Here is a 21148-nt window from a genome sequence, read left to right on the forward strand (position 1 = left end):
ATGGGTAGAAATAAGAGGAATGCTTATGCAAGGATGAAGAAAATCAAGGAATGTGATGAGCATAATCAGAATCAGGATCACTCAGCTCAACGTTCTGATGATAAAAATGCTTGTGAGGAAGGGGTTTCGGAGAAGGCCATCACTGATCAGCAGAGTTTGGAAGAAAAGTCTGCTATTGATAATTTCTATGAAAAGCTTATCAAGTTGAATGAGTCCTCAGGGCTCAGTTTAGTGTAAGTCTCTTATGTTCCAATCTTTTAGTTTAACACTCTGTAGAAATGAGTGTGTCCATGCATGCACGCCTCAGCATGTATAAAGACTATAGAGCAACTTGCTAAGTTCCTGAATTGTGGTTTTAAACTTAAAGATGTTTTTTGTTCTAAGTTTTCCTTTGGATTATTAAAATGCTGAAAAAACACATAACTAGATGTTCTCTGTTCTCCAGAATAAAATGATCTCACCCACTACAATGTATGTTAATTCATGTAATGAGTAATGATCTCTTATTTTTATCGAAATATACTTATGTTTGAGCTCTGTTTTCTTAGAATTAGAAGGTCTAACTCTAACAATATGTGTTGAAAAATAATTATAACTTTCTTATTGTACTTTGTACCTTTTTTCGTCAAGGAGAGGAAAAGCGATTTTGATCTTTAGCTTTTGAGTCTTACCAGAGACAATCTAGTTGAAAGAGAAGAATGAGATTTATAAATTCCAGAATGGAAACCGTCGACTTTGTTACAGATTTTCATTTGCAAAACATCAATGACTATGTTTAGTAATGAGGGCTCTGCCTGTTATGTTTAGTTAGTTCGGGAAGTTTGCTGTGATTCAAGTCATTGTAAAGCAATGCTCTACACTGGAAGAGAGAGAGCTCATGTTGTGATAAATGACAAAATGAGTCCTAACTAGATTATTTAAATTTCATTGGTTGTTAGAATGATCCTTTCTCGAGCTACTTCGATGTGCATACTTGGTTAGGGTTACGTTGGTTTGACTCATTTTTCTTACCGAAAGTAATTTGATTGAATAAAAATGGCAGCTTTAACTTCCGGGAAGCAAAAATGGACTTGCATCTTGTTTTCAAGGAAGTGACCGAGAGAGGGGGATCTTATCAGGTATATCATGGCTTTTCAATTTGAAGTAACTTATGACTTATTCTTTCCATAGCGCTATCAAAGTCATCACTATCTTTTTAATTCTCGATGGGCACATCTATCCTTCACTCTTTCTCCAATTCAATCATTTTTCACTTTAACAAACAGTTTTGCGCACACTCGTAGTTTGTAGTACATGTGGGAGTCAATCGGTATACTTTTATAGCTGAATTTGAAAATAAAAGTCGATTCCTTTTCTGAAAGAAACTCGAGAGACAAAAGAAACTTTGGTTAATTTTTCAACTAGAGGACTTCAGACATTCTTATTCACAGGCGATTTTTCAACTAGGTTTTCTGTTTGTATAAAGCAATGGATGCTAATTGTGCATTTATGGCTTAGGGCTGAGTTGTTTCTCCATAACATCTCCCTGATATTTTTGGGTTTTTGCTGACAGTTCAATATATAGTTAGCTTTACTTTTGTGAAGGGGATCAAACTTATTAAAAGGATTTTAAAGTTGAACACGTGTCAGAATCATTTTAGTCCCTGATGTTTATATTACCAGGCTGTCTGTGTACCATGGTAGTGTTTGGCCATGATTTTGTTTATCTAGGGTTACCTTTATTAATTAAATAAACAATGTGATTCGAATAATGAGCCTTAGAAAAAGATGGAGACTACGAAAAATATAATTTGACAAGAACAAGTAATTCCTCCTACAAGATAAATATGTCAGAAAGCCCCTTGCTGTATATAAACTGAAATTCCATCCCTATATTTTGTTGATTAGGCAATTGTTCCATCTCTGGAATTATATAAGCTTTCAAATAAATTTCAGGTTTCAAAAGATGGGAAATGGAATGAAGTTGCATCCGCATTGAGTGTCAAAAATCATGCCCCCATCTTACCAAGTCAAATTCAAAAGGTTTATGAAAATCTCCTTTGCCAATATGAGCAAATACACTACTACAGGACTCCTGCAAAAGTGTCAAAACTGACAGGTAAACAAGCTACTAAAATTGCTTTATTCGTTTAGTTTAGAGCCCTTCCGTCATTATGAGTTTGATTGAGAAATTTGTATATATGGTTTCAACCATGCAGCTGTATGTTTTTCCTATTTATTTAGCTTTGGAGATAAAAGAATACTGTCTCCTTATTTTTCTGAGCAGCATAGGCATAATTTGCAGGTGGTGATAGTTATGATTCCTTGCTCGGGAAGCGAAAATCCTGTGAATGCTGCTCTCAAGATTATGAAGCAGGAAAAAGGAAATGCATTCTTGATATTTATCAAGGATCATCAGGTTCATAACTTTATCTTTCCTTAAAAGTTGAAATCATGCATAGATTAAATATACATGAAACCTTTTGGAAATGTTCTGGAGGTGCCAGAAGGGTAAAAGTATCAAGTCAATGTAGTGCTATACAGTCTGAGCTAGCAGGGGTTGGAATTTTTTTTTTTTTAACATTTCTTCATAGAGGTTTAATCTATTTTGATTGATGAGTCACTTAAGGGCTACTCAGATTTCATACATTCATGTTGCTACGAGTACTTATCAGTAACTCATTAGTGTGTCAGTGCATTCGATCCTTGAGTTGTGCCACAATGACTTGGATTTTGAATTAAATGCACAGTACAACAAGCCCTTGGATCCTTGTTGGATTGTGCCACAAGCATTTGAACTTTGAATTAATGCTTTGGTCTTATAACTTGGATTTTGGATTTCTTCAATTCGTGCTGATTATTTTAAGATGCTGTTATTCTCAGCTCTGAGAAATCAGCATGAAAACTTTGATCTATTACATGGTGCACTAAAACTGGAAGATTTTGTTAGTGACTTGAATGTACCTATCCTTTTTGTGGTAATCAATCTTGAAGTTCGAGCAGGGCCTGGAACACCAGAGCAGAAAACCACCTTCCAGACATCTTTGGATGAGGAAACAGTGATGAGACATATTTGTGCTCCACAAAAAGCAAGAAATTCATATCAGCTGTTTCTTAAGATGGAATGTCAGAGATTAAGGAAGATACACGGGGAAGCCTCTGGTAGCCGTAGCATAAGAGATAGGGCAATTGACGCATGGAAGCACCTTTCCGAAGATGATCGGCTGGTATAGTTCCTTCGATCTTTTCATCATTTTTTGTCGTAGCAGTAAGCTGTACAGATTGAAATATGTTGATATGATATGTCTTCTGCTGCATGCTGAAACCACAACTTCTTTAATTTAGCTGTTATTAGGGAAAACAGTACCGTTTGAGGCTAGAACCTTAACACCAATACTAAATGTGCCCTATCATTAGCTTTAACGTTGTTCATGTGTGTTTGATATTTCCTGCAATTTTCCTAGGCCTATTTTTGCTTCTGTAGCTGCCGTTTTTTGATTGCTGAAGTATTCATTGCACCTCTGCAATGACAAGTTATACAATTAATATCAGAATATTTGGACCTCTTACAAATTGAATGATGCTTACTTCTGATGATTTGTGCTCTTTCATTTTGCAGCCATATATTGAAGCAAGTAGGAAGGACAGAGAAAGATTTTACAGGGAGATGGCAGTTTACATGCAATATATTGACAAAAAGGTTCTGAAATCCGAGAATACGCTCAAGGATTCAGCTTCAGCCCTAATCAACTTTGGCCAGTCTTCACTAATAAATGATGATTATTATGTGACTTTGGAGGCTGATGCTGAAAACTTTTGTCTTCCCGATGAGTCATTGGTTGAATCAACCATTCAAATGTTGAAGACTCGACGACCCAGTGACCCCATGTTTCAGATGACTTGGGACGGGTTCCGTAGCCCTCCAGATACACCCAGTTGAAAGGCTCACAGGAACCCATAAAGGGCAGTTGCTTGGTAATTTTGGCACGGAAGGTGCATGGGTTAGGTTTCGTTATAGGTGTCTTCAACTCTCATTGTGGATATAAGAGAGTGGTCTATGCGCTTGGGTCCGTGTTCTTAATATGACATATCAGTGGTTTATGTTATCCTCAACTTGTTTGTAACCTAGTATTGGTGCCTTGACTCCCCATTTTTGTCTGCAAAGTATGGTATCTGTCTATATGCATAGACTGTACAGCACCGTACATGTATAACTGGGGAGTGACTGAGTGCCATTTCGGTGCTGTAGTGTTCTGTAGTTTGTACATATACTGCTAGCTGTGGCCTTCCACTTGATGTATAGTAAGCACAATCTTTTCTAAATTTATCTTGCAGCCATTTTTGTGAAAAATCTGCTTGCATTCCTCAAACTGGATCATCTCTGTTGAGCTTGAAAATCTTGATAGTTGATATCAAACTATACTAGTTGAATATGGCAATGTAGAAATCAATTACTCCTCGAGTCGTAGTAGTTGGTCATTAAGAGAGTTTTAAGGTTCTACTTGAATTTTCTAGAAAAATTTTGCCAGCGGGTGCATAGGCACTCGTTTGGACCGGTGGTTCAATCCCCTTAAGTTCTCCTTTGACTCCTTTGGATTCTACTTAGTATAGAGTAGGAGTAGGTTTAGATTACTCACCATTCACCGCGTGTCTGCTTACCACTAGGGATTACCAATTTTATCCTTTGGGAGTTCCGGTTTTACACTTTTAGGTACTTGTCCAACTATTCTCTTTGGCTTTTGGCTTTGGATGCTATTTTGTGCCAGTCTGCTAGATAAATACATAAATACCCCTTTCGGCACTCAAGAAGTAGTAGCCATCAAACAAAATGAATTATTAACACATATGTACTAAATGCGTAGAGGTGTGCCAAGAGAGCTGCTTTTTTTGTGATGTGGCAAAATATTATTGGACGATTTATGGTCGTCCTTGTACGTGAGGATTGCCCCTGTTTGTGCAAACAAAAATTCCGAATGGAAATGTTATTACTCTATTTTTCAAATGAATGCTGCATGCCTTCACTTTCCTTGCACCCGATTGGACCCTTTAGCAGCATTTCTGTTTCGGCTTTTCCCAATGTGTTGGGACTTGATTGTCATCATTGTAATAACTGAGCTTACATATGTACTAAATGCGTAGAGGTGTGCCAAGAGAGCTGCTTTTTTTGTGATGTGGCAAAATATTATTGGACGATTTATGGTCGTCCTTGTACGTAAGGATTGCCCCTGTTTGTGCAAACAAAAATTCCGAATGGAAATGTTATTACTCTATTTTTCAAATGAATGCTGCATGCCTTCACTTTCCTTGCACCTGATTGGACCCTTTAGCAGCATTTCTGTTTCGGCTTTTTCCAATGTGTTGGGACTTGATTGTCATCATTGTAATAACTAAGCTTAGTTGACTATAAGGATAGTTATATTACAATTTTGCCCTTCCATTATAATTTTCTTACCGGCCATAACAAGTTCATTTTGTTCTTACCGTTTCCTTCTTCTTCTTCATGTTCATGTCAGGAGGTCAATTCCTATTTACCTTTGGGTTGTATTTGTAAAAAACCATAACTCTAATCACTGTTGACGGCTATTGGAAGGAGGATTGTAGCAATTTCTTTATTCTGTCCAACCTACCGCTGTTTCTTTGCTCTGTCCAACCCACCGCTGCAGGTAGAGCTATGCATTGTTGCCGGCATTTTCTTCTTGTGCTAATGGTTAGTGATGTCTTTAATTTTTGCATTTCTTTTTTGTATCATTGTTTATAGCACAACATCCTATCTTCTCTTTTACATGATTGTCTTTGGCAGTTGCTTTGTTTGATTCTCATTTTCTTTTTTATTGCTCTGTTCCTTTGAAGCTGCTTCTTCGTTTTGTTCTCTTTCATAAAGATTGGTCAGATGAGCTAGCTGCCAACCGGCATTTTATCCATCAGAATAGACAGAACAAGGTGAACATTTTTTTGCCCTTGGTATTTCTTTCTTGTGCAATTTTGCAGATTTGATAGGAACCTGAGCCACCTAGGTTCTTTTTTTCCCTCGGTTTATTCAAATAATGATGATTGATAGTTCAAAGATGGAGTATATGGATTTAAACATATGGTCTTTGGATTATTCGGTTTTAGAAACTGATTTGGAAATCCCTTCTTTTACCTGAATTTTTCATTACAAAGTACAACTTTGGAGCTAATAGAACCAGGAAAAAAGATGGAATAGCGTAAGAAAAGAACTTGAGGAGGGGGAGGGTATTGCAATATCGCAAGCTATATCTTTTGCTAGACCATATAGAGAACCCAAATGATGGTCCTGACCATAGTTATTAAACCCGGCCCGGCCCGGCGGTCGAACCGTTCGAACCGGTGACCCTGTCATGAAACCGGGCCGGGTTACTAGTTAGATCGGAATTGCAAAGAACCCGTCTAGACTCGTTCGACTCGGACGGTTGAACCATGGAACCGCTAGAACCGGCGGTTATTGATAAATCCGGTGGGTTTTGGCAATTTTTTTGAAGTTACCATTTTACCCAATTCTTTTATTTTGACCATTCACAGTACATGGGCATTATCATCTTTTCGCTACATTTTTAGCCAATTAGAAGAGAAAATCAGAAAAATTGAAGAGGGATTCGGGCATTTGGGCATTCGGCCGTCATTGGGGATTTAGGCATTTAGGGATTCTTTTCTTCTTTGTTTCTCTTGAGAAGTGAGAACGAATTGAGATTTGAGAACTTCTTGAGCATTTAAGGATTCGGCAAGCAATGTTCCAATTTTTCGGCTTTCAATTTTTCTTTCCTTTGCTTTGCTAATTGCTCTAGCCTCTGAGAGTGAAGTTCGAACTTGCCGCAGCCGCTGCTAGAATTCTTCTAGGAAGCGCCGCTGCCACCGAAGCTGCCATTGAAGGGTGAAGCTTTGTTGCCGGTTGCAACTGGACACACACCACGGCACCTTGGAAGTTCGAAGTTGCCGCAGCCGCTGCCGCCTGCCAGAATTCTTCCAGGAAGCGCCGCTGCGACCGAAGCTGCCATTGAAGGGTGAAGCTTTGTTGCCGGTTGCAGCTGGACACACACCACGGCACCTTGGAAGTTCGAAGTTGCCGCAGCCGCTGCCGCCTGTCAGAATTCTTCTAGGAAGCTGCCGCTGCCACCGAAGCTGCCATTGAAGGCTGAAGCTTTGTTGCCGGTTGCAGCTGGACACAGACGGACAGACCACAGCACCAGTGAAGCCTTGAAGGTAAGTAAAACGGAAATTTAACTGATGACATGCTTCAAGAAAGTGGAAATTTAACCTTTGACATTTTAATTACGTCTGTTGCCGAAGGCCACGAACCCATTCTGTTAAAAAAAAGAGGTTGAGCCATATTTCACCTTGCAAATACCTCAAGCCCAAGTTTAACAGCTAATTCGAGAGTATTTGAAGCTAAGTATTCAAGAATATCCCTAATCCATAAAAAAAAAAAATTAAATCTCAGCTATTCCTCAATATTGGCTCAGCTGAATTGCAAAATGTACCACCAAAAAAAAAATGACAGATAACTGATGCGACATAGATTCTTGCATTAGCATGTGACTATATTTTATTTGAGTACATACATCGAATTTCTGCTCTAAATTAAACCATGCCAAATAATCTGAATTGAGTTTTGTTTCAACGTTGATTTAGATCAATTGCATGTGAATTGGTCTTGCCAAAAATAATTAGGATACGTGAACATTAGCTATTCGATAGATTATGTTTAATATTATCCAACAAAAAATTTAAAAAGAAAGGCATTGGGAAAGGTTGTGTAACTTGTGTTACAAAATAAAATCTATATAAGTTTTTTTTAATTATTAGTCTTGCACAATTAAATTAGTCGAGACACCTTGAATTACCAAAAAATTTTATGATATTAATGGCTAATATGCAGCTCGGGGCAAATATTTTTTGATTGCATATACAAAGGACATTCACTTCTTATAATATTTGTAGTAATAACTCATAGTACCTTCTTTTCTCTTTTCCTTTTTCATCTTCTTCTATATGTAGTAAGGGAATGCCATATATAATTTAGTAGTTTTTCTTTCCAAAAAAAAAAAGTGATATGGAGAAATCAATATACAAGATACAATAAACAAAGGTTGTTTAATTCTTCTTGTGATTCCTCCCATAGCTTGAATCTTGATACCATATTTCATTTCATTCCCCAAACATCAAAATCATGAATAGTGATATGGATCCATCTCAATCGAACTTTCAAGGGATAATGACAGTAAGGCATTTAGCTTTCCATTATGTTTGCATTTAAGTTTCACTTTTTCACAGTAAGGCATTATATAAATGTCATTTTCCTAGCTATAAATGTTATTTTTTTAAATAAAAGATATGTTTTATTACTTTTCAGATAGCTTGTAATGGACTCTATTGGAGAAACACCGTCTCAAACACCAAGTACAGAACCAACACCTAGTACATCAAATTCTCAAAATCAACCTCTAACAAGGGGAAAGACAGACCCTGCATGGTCTCATTGTAGAGAAGATTCTGTGTCCAACAAAAAAGTTAAGTGCTTGGTATGTATTCATTGTGGAAAAAGAATTCGAGGAGGTGGTATCAATCGATTCAAACAGCACCTTGCAGGCTTAAAAGGGGAGACAACACCTTGTCTGAAGGTTGATGAACAGATTAGATTTGAAATGCTAGAAAACTTGAAAGCTGTGGAAAGCAAGAAAAGAAGCTTGAAAGAACGCTCAAGGGGAAGTGATTTATATGGTCAAGATCTAAGACAACATGAAGAGGAGGTATACATGCAAGATGTAGAAGATATTCAAGAGATTCAACCACCTCCCACTAGTGAAGTTTCAAAAGGAAAAAAAGTTCTTCAACAACACAAAAAAGGAAAAACAATAGGGACTTTTTTTATGCCAAGAGCTACTCCAGGAGGTCAACCATCCATCAAAAGTGTGATGCAAAGCAAAGAAACTAAAGAGAAGGTTGACTTGGCAGTTGCGAAGTGGATGATTGATGCTTCCATTCCCTTCAATGCAGCAAACTCTGCATATTATCAAACAATGTTTGATGCTGCTTGTTCTTTTGGGGCTGGTTACAAAGCGCCTAATTTCTATGACTTGCGTGGCTATTTATTGACAAAAAATGTTGAGCAAGTTAAGAATTTTGTTAATAGCTTTCGTACAAGTTGGAAAGAAACTGGATGTACTATTATGGCTGATGGATGGACTGACCAACAAAGGAGAACTCTCATCAACTTTCTAGCTTATTGTCCTAGAGGAACTATTTTTCTGAAATCAGTTGATGCCTCGGATGCTTCTAAGACTGCAGAGATGTTGTATAAGTTGTTTAGAGAAGTGGTTTTATTTGTTGGGGTGGAAAATGTGGTACACTTCGTCACTGACAATGCTGCCAATTATGTTGCTGCAGGAAGATTATTAGAAAGGGAATTTCCAACACTTTATTGGTCTCCATGTGCTGCTCATTGTCTAAATTTGATGCTACATGATATGGGCAAGTTAGATGAGGTTAGTAAAGTGGTTGGACATGCTTCAAAAATAACAAAATACATTTATAATCATTGTTATCCATTGCATTTGATGAGAAAACACACTGGTGGAAAAGAAATTATTCGGCCTGCTCCTACACGTTTTGCTACTAATTTCATTGCATTGCAAAGTATTTTAGTGCAAAAAGATGCTTTAAGAGCTATGGTGACTTCAAAAGAATGGACTCTTTCAGCATATGCTAAGGAGAGTAAAGCAAAAAAATTTGTGGATCTTGTGCTAGATTCTATGTTTTAGAAAGAATGTGCTGCAATAGTTCAATTAACTGAGCCTCTTGTTCGAGTTCTAAGAATTGTTGATAGTGATGAAAGGCCAGCTATGGGATACTTGTATGCTACCATGCATAGAGCCAGAGAAGAGCTTTTGAGAAGATTCTCAAGAAAAAAAAAACAATTGATCCTTTCTTAAGAATAATTGATTCAAGATGGGATAGTCAGTTTCACAAAAATCTTCATGCTGCCGGTTATTGGCTCAATCCTGCTTATCAATATAATTCTCTTGATTTGGAAAAGCACAGGCACGCAACATCAGGACTTTTGGATATGATTGAGAGATATTCTTATGCAAATCCTAATTTGATGAGTAATTTGACCGGAGAGATGAGATTATTTCGTAAAGCTGAAGGTGATTTTGGTAGAGTTTCTGCTATACGAGATTGTGATGTCATGCTTCCAGGTACCCAAAAATTAACTTCATTTTTATTGATGATTTGATTTTAATTGTAAAATACTATAATCTGACTTTTTTTCTTTATTTATTGCAATAGATGAATGGTTGACATGTTATGGTAGCACTACAACTAATTTGCAAAAACTAGCTATACATGTTCTAAGCCAAACTTGTAGTGCTTCTGGCAGTGAAAGGAATTGGAGTTTATTTGAGCATATCCACTCAAAGAAGAGAAATAGATTGGAGCATCAAAGACTAAATGATTTGGTTTATGTACACTACAATTTAAGATTACAACAAAGGTAAACTACATTTTGCAATCTGATTTTTGTTTTAATATGATGACATTTGTTATTTAACTAGTTTTAATGTTTTGTATTATTAGAAATGCAAGGGGTAGAAATTATGATCCTATTGATTTTGAGGACTTTAGCGCCAATGAAACTTGGATTTTGGATGATGAACCTTCACAGTTGACTTCAGCTGAATTAGAAAGTTTTAGGAATGAAATAGCTACATTTGCTATCAGCCGACAAAGTGGTGAGTTATTCTATTTGAGCCATATGCTTGCTTATTCTTTGTTTTTGGTTTTTGGCTAAATATTATCTAAATTTAGTGAATGATTCATTGATTTTTGTACTTATGTAGATGAAACTCTAAATTTGGATGATTTGGACACTGGAGATGAAGATGAGACCAATAATGAAGAGAATGTTGAAAGAAATGATCTTAATGCAGGCTGTGATGTAAACGAACTTGGTGGTACTGAATTTGGCAGAAGTTGGGAACCATGGGCATGAATAATAGATGGAATGAACTACTCAAGTGGTAATTGTGGTGTTGTTTATGTTTATGACTTTATGTTTGGTTGTATTGAATTGGTCGTTTATGACTTATGTTTCATGGTTTGATACTTAGATTTATCACTTATATTTGTGTGTAATTTACTGATTTTAGTTTGAATTCATGAATTGTGGATCACATATGGTTATGGATTATGTGTGTGAAATGAACTATGAAGTATGAACTACGAACAGGTTATAACTTGTTAAGATTTAAGAATTTCTGTACTTATATTATAATTTACATGTTTATTTAATTATATTATATATATTTTTTATTATATATTGTGACTCGACGGTTCAACCCGTGACCCACCAGTTGAACCACTGATCCGTCAACCCGATCCTCTTGTTGGGTTGATGTCTAGGTTGGTTTTAATAACTATGGTCCTGACGCAGTCCTCGGAGGTATTTTTATCACTAGAAAGCAGTTTTATGTGTGTCGTTTGCTGATGGGCTTCCCAGTTTCCCTAACATGTATATCTTGCTTTTGTTTTGGAATCACAATGTGCAGTAGGGAAATGACAGGAAGTATCAAACGAAATTTGTTCACAAGTTGGTTCTTGATATCCTGTGATCTATCATAATGGCTAGAAGTTACTTTTGTAGTTTTAGTTTGCTTTTTTGTTCTTGATATGGAGTATTCTGGCTTCAAATAGTGGTGTTTTGCACGACATTCACCAGGTGTATGTCTTCTCCTATTTGGATAAGTTGTTATGCCAATGCCTTTTATTTGTCTTTCACCTTTTCCAGTTTGATTTTTTTGGCCGTTTGGTAAATATTAGAACATGGGGTAGTATTAACTCGATAGGCCAAGTTTTCTGATAGCAATTCCCTTGGTTACAACTTTTTATGTTGTCTCTAATTAAATCACCAGGGACTTGTGTTGCCACGACTCCTTGCTCTTTCTCTAGCCTTACTGTTTTATTGTCTTCCTTAGTGTATTCTACCTGAGTATCTCTTCTACAAGCTAAGGTTACCTATTGCAAGCTCTGACTTACTGGATAGTGTTTGATTCATCAGTAGAATAAACTCTTTGAAGGATAACTAGATAAATAACAGTCAACAAGTAATGTCTGTAATAGTTCCATGGCCATGATGAAGCTGTTTGATGCTAATTGTCACTTACAAGAAATTTCTTGTGTTCTTTGATTCTTTGTTCTACCTTTCAATTGTCCATTATTTATTCTTATTTGTGTTTTGCATTTTTCTCCTATTTCCTCTTTACATTTTGCGTGCAGTTTTCTTCGTCCGTGGTTGCTGTAAAGAATTTTCTTTCTTCTTCATCTTCTGTTATATATCTACAGCTTGAATTGTTTTAGGTTAGCTGATCTTTCTCTCTTTTTTTTATAGATTTTTGTTCTACCAGTTTTTTATTTCTTCGATATTTTATATTAAATACTCTGCAACCTGTTTTTTAAATTTTGCTGTAGGTTACATGTTTGTTCTTTTTCCCCCCTGTTTAGTTTTTGTTCTGGCAGTTTTTGTTTCTTCTTAAAGTCTTTCAAAAGGATATGAGTCTATCCAATAATTGTTTGACAGATCTTTCGTATTTTGATGTCATTTATTGATTAGTTTTCATATACTCCTTTATTTTCCTGTTGTATTCAATAGATATTAATCTTTACATCTGTTTCTACTGTATATCTATTTCTTTCTTGGTTCTGTTAGTTGAATTTTATTGTTCGTTGTTGTGTTGGTTTTAGATACTACTTTTCTCTCTTTTGTCTCATTTTTCTTTTGCCTGTGCTTTTGTAAATTATTTTATGTTCCTTGTTCCTTGGTTAATTAAGTTAGATGGATAGAAATGCAATACGCCGAAAACGATACGCAGAAATGCCCCAAAACGAGAAGGCTGCGCTTTTACGTCGCCGAAGTGAAGCTAGGGCTGCAAAGAAAAGAAAAGAATCATCGCGTTCTTTTGTTCGTAGTGTTCCACTCGGTTATGTTGAAACAGGTGTATTCTTCCCTAATTCTTCTTCACGTGGAGACAGTAACATCCAGGATAGTCGGAACAATGATGTTACACTGAATGAAATGTTATAACATAGGTCGATTGGTTTTGCTAATGATCAGGATGTTCTGATTAAAGAGAGATTGGACTACATGACCAGTAGTGGAGCTGCTGTCACTAATGTTTCTAGTCCTACTCCTCCTTCTGTTGTTCCCATTGAATCAAATCCACTTTTTATTATTCCTGAAGGTATATCAAGCCTGATTTTTCCCTACAGATCAGCCATGTCTTTGTCACTCTATTGTTATACCAGTATCTTGCCTTAATTTTAATTAGGCATCCTATCCTGCTACAAATCCAGCCTTTAATTTATATACATTACAGAAACTTCACTTATCGGTGAGCTAGGGAGTGGAAGAGGTAGGAAAAAAACTGGTACGATTATGCAAAGAGAAGAACAATGTGGATCTTCTCATGATTATCATGCAGCACAGTCTTCTAGGAAAAGGTACATGAATACCGTATTGACAAAAACATCTCTTATCTAAAAAAAAACACTGTTATCTTTTCTGCTAAGAATAAGCCAAAATTTGATCTTCAAACATGTATCAGCTTTGAATCTTTAAGTCATTCATCAGTAAACTCTATTCCTTCTTCTATTACATTGGATCCTCAGCTAAGAAATATTACTGACAAGCAAAAAGAAGCATGCTTTCCAATTTCTAATCTTTGGTCTACTGTTTAATCTTCTAGGCAGCAACGCAAGAACACCTCGTCAAAAACATTGACTCGGGGTCCTCAAAACAGTACAGTTCTGCCTAATGAGATTAACCAGAGGTTTAATATTCAGAATCAGAATTCAGATAATGCTTTTCATCATATTAATGAGCCAAATTCAGAAATCAATAATGTTATCAACTACAAATCTTTGGATCACTTTTCAACAGACCATGCATCTTCTTCTACTCAAGTTGATTCTGAACCTAGATGTGTCTCTAAAGGTATAATATTGGTTCTTTAAATTGTTATCTTTGCCAATATCTTTTGCTATTTCTTTGGTTTCTTCTGATCACAGAAGAAAAAAAAGAAAATGCACTATCCACCATATCTGTAATATATCTATACCAAGATATTCTGCAATGGAGATCTTATTAAGATTTACTATTGTAGTTATCCAGCCTTGCAATGAAAATTCAGCTCTGCAACATCAAGCAAAGGCTGATGTTGCCAACAGAAGAAAAAGACATAGAAATCGTTGTAATCTTACCGCTACTATTACTCCTCCCAAGCCAAAACGTAGCCATCCTGTTCGTAACAAAGCCCGCGTACCAGGTTGCATTTCATTTATTAGTGACCCTAATACTGTCTAAGTCATTTTTATACTATTTTCTCCCTCTTGCAAAACTGGACTTTGTTATTCTATCAACTATATTGATCCATCTACAGGGGCAAATGGTAGTGGTGCTAGGACATATCTTTCAAGAATTGATCATATTCCTGATGCACCTTTACTCCTTCCTGATGCTCCTAACTGTCAATATTGTGGGGCTAAGAGGTTTTATTTAGAACTTCCTACATTTTGTTGTTCCAAAGGAGAAATCTCTATTGTCGCTCCTCGCATGCCTTATGCTCTCAAACGTCTTTTCACAGGAAATGATGAAGAGAGTAAGCATTTTAGAAAATTAGCTCGTACCTATAATAACAACTTGGCTTTCACAGCTTTTGCTGCAAAATATGATTCCGAATTAACAAAGAATACGAAGGGTGTTTATACTTTTCGTGTTCAAGGCCAAGTTTATCATTTTCTCAATAGCTTATCACAATCAGGTGATAGGTCTTCTGGAATTCAGCTATATTTTTTTGATACTGATGAGGAGCTCAAAAGAAGAGTAGCTAGCTGTAACAAGTTGCGTGAGAGCACTTTAAGGTTGTTGATGGATATTCTTTCTGACAATCCTTATGCTAGATTTTTCAAAGATCTCAGAGATGTGCCAAATATTAACAACTTCAACATTGCTCTTAGTTGCTACCCAACTCTAGACCAGCGTGTATATAATCTTCCTTCTACTTCTCAAGTTGCTGCAATATGGACTGAAAGTGATGACGAGTCTCTTGGTAAACAAGCACATATTCTGGTCTATAGTCACTCAAATACAAGTCATAGGATTCAGCACTACTACGGTTGTTATGACCCTTTACAATATCCTTTATTATTTCCTCGGGGTGAATCTGGATGGCACCATGGAATTAAACGAGTCTATAAGAGAAAAAGAGGTGATGCTTTATGTGAGGATGAAATTAATATTGATCCATTTTCTGTTGAACACTCATCTGATTTGATTGATCTGGAAAGAAGAGGCAAGTGCACATGCTGTCTTCTCAAATTTCTGAATATTATTTAAAATAAATACATTTCTTCATTCATATATTGTTTCTTTCCTTTTTATAGCTGTTGACCGTGGCAAGAAAGAGGAATATACTGTCTCGACTAGAGAATATTATTGTTATAGATTTCAAATTAGAGATAATGATGAATCCATGTTGCTGCATACACTTAGATTATTACAGCAATTTTCTGTTGATGGGTATGTAAAGATTGAAACTTCTAGGTTGGATTTTCAACGAAAAAGACAGAATGATATTCGGACTGAAATTCTTGAGGGAGTGATGGATAGTCTTTCGGTAGGCCAGACTGAAGGTTCAAAGGTTGGTCGTAAAGTGATATTACCAGCTTCATTCATAGGCGGACCACGAGATATGAGGCGTCGATATCTTAATGCCATGGCCTTGGTTCAAAAGTATGGAAAACCTGATATTTTTCTTACAATGACATGCAATCCGATGTGGAAAGAAATTCAAGACAACCTGTAATTTACAGAAAAACCTCAAGATAGACCAGATCTTTTATCTAGAGTTTTCAAAGCAAAATTTGAAATGCTTAAATATGAACTTTTAGATAAGAAAATCTTTGGAGAGGTAGCTGCATGTATTTATGTTATTGAATTCCAAAAAAAAGGATTTCCTCATGCTCATTTATTATTAATTTTGAAACCACTGTTCAAGTTGTTGAATCCTCAATCTTATGATAGGATAGTATCTGCCGAGCTCCCTAATCCTCATCAATATCCTCATCTATACTCTCTTGTTCTTAAACACATGATTCATGGTCCATGCGGAGTTATGGATCAAACTAGCCCATGTATGAGGAATGGTTCATGCAAGAATCATTATCCAAAAAATTTTTGCGAACAAACGGTCCATGCTGAAGACAGTTATCCATGTTATAGGAGAAGAAATGATGGTAAAAAGATAAAGGTGCGTAGATATCAGCTTGACAATAGATGGGTTATTCCATATTGTCCTTATCTATTGGCCCTTTTTGATTGCCACATGAATGTAGAAGTTTGTTCTACTTTGAAGCTGGTGAAATATTTATACAAATATATCTTCAAAGGACATGATCTTGTTAGTTTTAAGATTGTTACTGGAGGAAGCTCTGATGATGTCGATGAAATAAAAGAGTTCCAGCAGGGAAGATGGATTTCACCCCCTGAAGCATTTTGGCGAATCTTTGAATTCTGATTAAATGAGATGACCCCAGCAGTTTATTCTCTTCAAGTTCATCTTCCTGGTCAGCAGCTTATCAGTTTCAACAAAAATTCAAATCTTTTGGAATTGATGAGAAAGATTGATTTTTCAAAGACCATGCTAATCGAGTTCTTTGAAATGAACAAAGCAAACTCAAAAGCTGAAAATTTGAAATGCTTTCATAGAGACTTTCCTGAGCATTTTGTTTGGTCCACTAAATTTAAAATTTGGACTGAGAGAAAATGTAAAAAGGTTATTGGAAGACTGGTAACAATTAGTCCTAAGAAAGGAGAAAGGTATTATCTTAGACTGTTGCTAAATCATGTGCGAGCACCTACGTCATTTGATGACCTTTTAACTGTTAATGGTCAAAAAATGAATTGCTTTAGGGAAGCTGCTTTGAACCTTGGTCTATTACAGTCTGATACATATATAGAAGATACGCTTGAGGAAGCAGCAATTTTTCAAATGCCATTATCATTGAGACTATTATTTGCTACTGTTCTTGTTCATTGTTCACCCACTGATCCAAAATTACTCTGGGATGAATTTGAACAACAGCTATGTAGTGATTATCAAAGATCACAAGAACTTTATCACTATTTTTCTGCTGAAATCAGAAGTAAAGTTTTGAAAGATATTAGCAGATTGCTTGAATAGATGGGTAAAAATATTGATGATTACCATTTAGTTCCAGATAGTTTTAGAAGTGCATATCATGAACAGTTAACAAAGGAAATTGACAGTGAAAGGAATATTGAAGTATTACCAGAAGATCTGTTTTTGCCTTTTAAATTGAATGCTCAGCAACGGCATGCTTACGATTTAATTCTGCATGCAATTTCTTCTTCTGTTGGCCAAAGTTTCTTTATCGATGGTCCGGGTGGAACTGGTAAAACCTTTCTCTATAGGTCACTTTTAGCTACTTTAAGATCTCAAGGACATGTTGCTATTGCAGTCGCAACATCCGGTGTTGCAGCATCTGTTCTTCCAGGTGGAAGAACAGCCCATTCTAGATTTAAAATACCGCTGGATTTGTCAACAAATAAAACTTGCTAGCTCAGTAAGCAAGGTAGTGTTGCAAGACTACTTTTTGAATCAAAACTGATATTGTGGGATGAAGCATCAATGGCCAAAAAAGAAACTATTGAAGCCTTTGATCATTGCTTAAAGACATAATAGAATCTGAGCTACCATTTGGAGGAAAGGTGATAGTTTTTGGAGGAGTTTTCGACAAACTTTACCTGTGATTGAGCGAGCTTCAAAACAAACTCTCATAGAAGCTAGCCTTCCTAATTCACCTCTATGGAATAAATTTCATATGTTGAAACTAACAGAAAATATGCGGGCCATTTTGGACCCAGTATTCTCAGAGTTTCTTTTAAGGGTGGGTGAAGGAAGAGAGCCTGTTGATGCACAGGGCCAAATAACCTTACCGAATGACATGGTCATTCCATATTATGAAAAGGAAGAATCTCTAAACAGGTTATAAAATTGTTATTCAGCTATGCTTTTTTTTACTACTTCTTGTCTTTCTAAATTTGCCCTTTATATGTATCTTGATTTACTTTTCTTATATCCAGGTTGATAAAATCTGTATTTCCAGATTTATTGGCTTATTCAAATGATCCTTATACTATGATCAATAGGTGCATTCTTACTCCAAAAAACAGTTCAGTTGATGAGCTAAATGATATCATGATTTTCCCGGAAATCTTCATGTTTATATTAGCTCTAATAAAACTGTTGATCAGCGTCATCAAGGAGATTATGAAGATTTTCTCAATTCACAAAATCCAAAAGGTCTTCCTCCTCACAAGTTGTTACTTAAAGAAAATTGTCCCCTCATTCTTTTGAGAAATCTGAACCCTGTAGAAGGATTATGTAACGGTACACGTCTCATCAGTAGAGAGCTCAGATAGCATACAATCTGTGCTGAAATAGCTTTTGGCCAGCACCAAGGGAAAAGAATCTTTTTGCCTAAAATTCCTCTTCAAACATCTGATAGTGAAAAGAACGGCCTCCCATTTATAAGAACACAATTTCCTGTTCGGCTTTGCTTTGCCTTAACAATTAACAAATCTCAAGGACAAACTCTTGATTATGTGGGGATTTACCTTCGTGAGCCGGTTTTCTCTCATGGACAGTTGTACGTAGCCTTATCTAGAGCTAAAACATCAGCTGCAGTTAAAATTCTCATTGTGCCTGGAACTTTTGGAGACATTAAAGTTGATTGCAAGACTAGAAATGTTGTATTCCAAGAAATATTTCAGCTAACTCAGCACTGATGTTATTACGGTTTAGGTATATCATACAGATTTATCCATTCATTATTCTTTGACTAATATGGTACTTTATGGCCATAATAACTTTCTTCTTTTTCAAGAATGATTGTTGCTGTATATATGAATCCTTCTGATATCTTTCTTCCTTTGTATACATGAAAATGTAGAATGGAAAAGTTGCTCACAATAAAAGAAATTATGCCTGAAATGCAAAGTTGGACATGCAAAATCACAGTTCAAGAAAAACAGCAAGTTACTCAATCAATGTCCACCCCAACAAAAAAGCAAAAGTTCATATTTATTGATGCTGAGGTACACAAATTGTTTCGCAGAAAATATTATTGCCTATTGTGCCATGGTTCTTGCAAAAGTATAAACCATGGACTGTGGTATGTAATTAAATTCCTCTGTTCCATTATCAAAAGGTTATATAAGGATACTATTGTTTTCTGCATTCCAGTTGTCTGTCTTATTGATGCTATTTGGAAGGTTAGTTTGTGGTAACTTATGTTATAATACAACAGGGATCAAAAGTTGAAGGCATTATTTTCAACAATGGCATCCTTAGAATGAGCTCAATCCTTCAAGTTTATAAGAAATACAACATATCCTGAAGTGAAGCCAATCTTACCAAAATATCAGACTGCTGAAATAACTCATCAGTGGACAATCACGAGCAAAACTGTTATTGAAGAGGTTCTTGATGATGAAGATATAATGCCTGTCAAGTTCAACTATACAAAGTTTACAGATTTGGCACAGTATATGGACGATAAGACTAAATCAGTTGGTATATCTCATTACTTTATCTATATAAATAGTATGCATATCTCTGCATGAAATATTCAACAAATTTTTCCTTTTTCCAGATGTCCTTGGAATAGTTATTGAAGCATTGGAGAAAAAGGCAATTACTACACACTACAGAGAGTCTATTGTTCAAAAGTTTGTGCTTGTGAATGAAAAGTAAGATGTCCAATTCTCATCTTATATATAACGATCAGTAGTTATAATTTCTCCTATTACATATATCTTATTAAATACTAATTATTTATTTCATAGTAGATTGCAAACTGTTGTACTTTCTATGTGGGATGATTTCATCAAAAATGAAGGAGAACAGATAATTTCTGCCATGAACAACTATCCTGTTATTATTGCCCGAAGGATAAAAGTCAACAACTACAATGGTAACTTACAATTTAATGCCTAACCATTATCTGATACATTTATATCCATATATAAGTCTCTCTAACAAATGATGCTGAGTCAATAAATATTCTCTATAGGTGTTTCTTTGTCCACATGGTTTGATTCTGCAATCCTCGTTGATCCTCCTGTTCAAGGAGCAAGGGAACTAAAGAATTGGTTTTGATTTATCTCTTCCCTTTCATTATCATTCTTAGCAGTTCATGATTCATGAAATATAATTTATTCTTTACTTCTTTAACCTTATTTTATTATAGGGCAATAAGAAATAGCAAGGAGTTGACAGTTATTCTGGAACAGAAAACTTATACTAGATACAATCCAGAACTTTCATTGAAACCAGATCAAAAGGCCACCTTAATTTGCAATGTTAATCCTACCCACAAGGTATAAACATCTTCACTGATAGTTTATTTTACGGTACATTTATTTATCAAACAACATATTCATACTTTTTACTTTTGAATTTAGAGTACAGGGGTCAAAGCACAGTTCAGTTTCCAGCACATATTTCAAAAATACTGGTATATGAGCTGCAACAAATGTTATTGAGGTACTACAGCAGCACATGAAGTCATTTTTAGCTGTAATACTTGTAAAGAAAAACATCCTGCTGAACCAAGGTTCATTACTAAAACCAATCTTTTTTTTCGATAAAGCTTTAAAGTTTACTATCATCATCACTTTTTACACATGCTAAACTTTTATTTACAAACATTTTTGCAGGTGTCGCTTTGATGTGGATTTACGGGATCATACTGGAGTTATCACAGCTTCTATCTTTGGAGAACAAGCTGAACAACTGCTGACGTTCAATGTTCTTGAAATAATGGAACACTTTAAGTAGGTTCATGTTCAACTTATTATTCACTTATCCTAAATCACAAATTGAAACCATATTCTCTGCTTTCTGAAAACTTTTTCTTAAATGCTTTCTAATTCACAGAACATTGAACTTCCACTTGAAATCGTCCACAAAGAACTTGACTCAAAGTGGTTCTTGGTACACATTAAGCCAGTACAAACTCAAGTTGCAGATACAAAGCAGCGATATACAATCATTTATTATTCTGAGATTGCCGA

General features: G+C 35.8%; 1 protein-coding gene across 1 annotated transcript; it reads left to right on the forward strand.

Moving 5' to 3' along the window:
• Nucleotides 1-4281, forward strand: LOC113760268 (putative high mobility group B protein 11). Its single transcript, XM_027302824.1, has 6 exons — nt 1-233; nt 1043-1118; nt 1936-2098; nt 2285-2398; nt 2983-3206; nt 3599-4281. Exons 1-6 carry the CDS (start codon nt 1-3, stop codon nt 3917-3919), a joined length of 1131 nt encoding a protein of 376 aa, XP_027158625.1. The 3' UTR covers nt 3920-4281.
• The last annotated feature ends 16867 nt before the right edge of the window (nt 4282-21148 follow it).

Source organism: Coffea eugenioides, chromosome 2 (genome assembly GCF_003713205.1).
Source record: "Coffea eugenioides isolate CCC68of chromosome 2, Ceug_1.0, whole genome shotgun sequence".
Classification (NCBI taxonomy): Eukaryota; Viridiplantae; Streptophyta; class Magnoliopsida; order Gentianales; family Rubiaceae; genus Coffea; species Coffea eugenioides.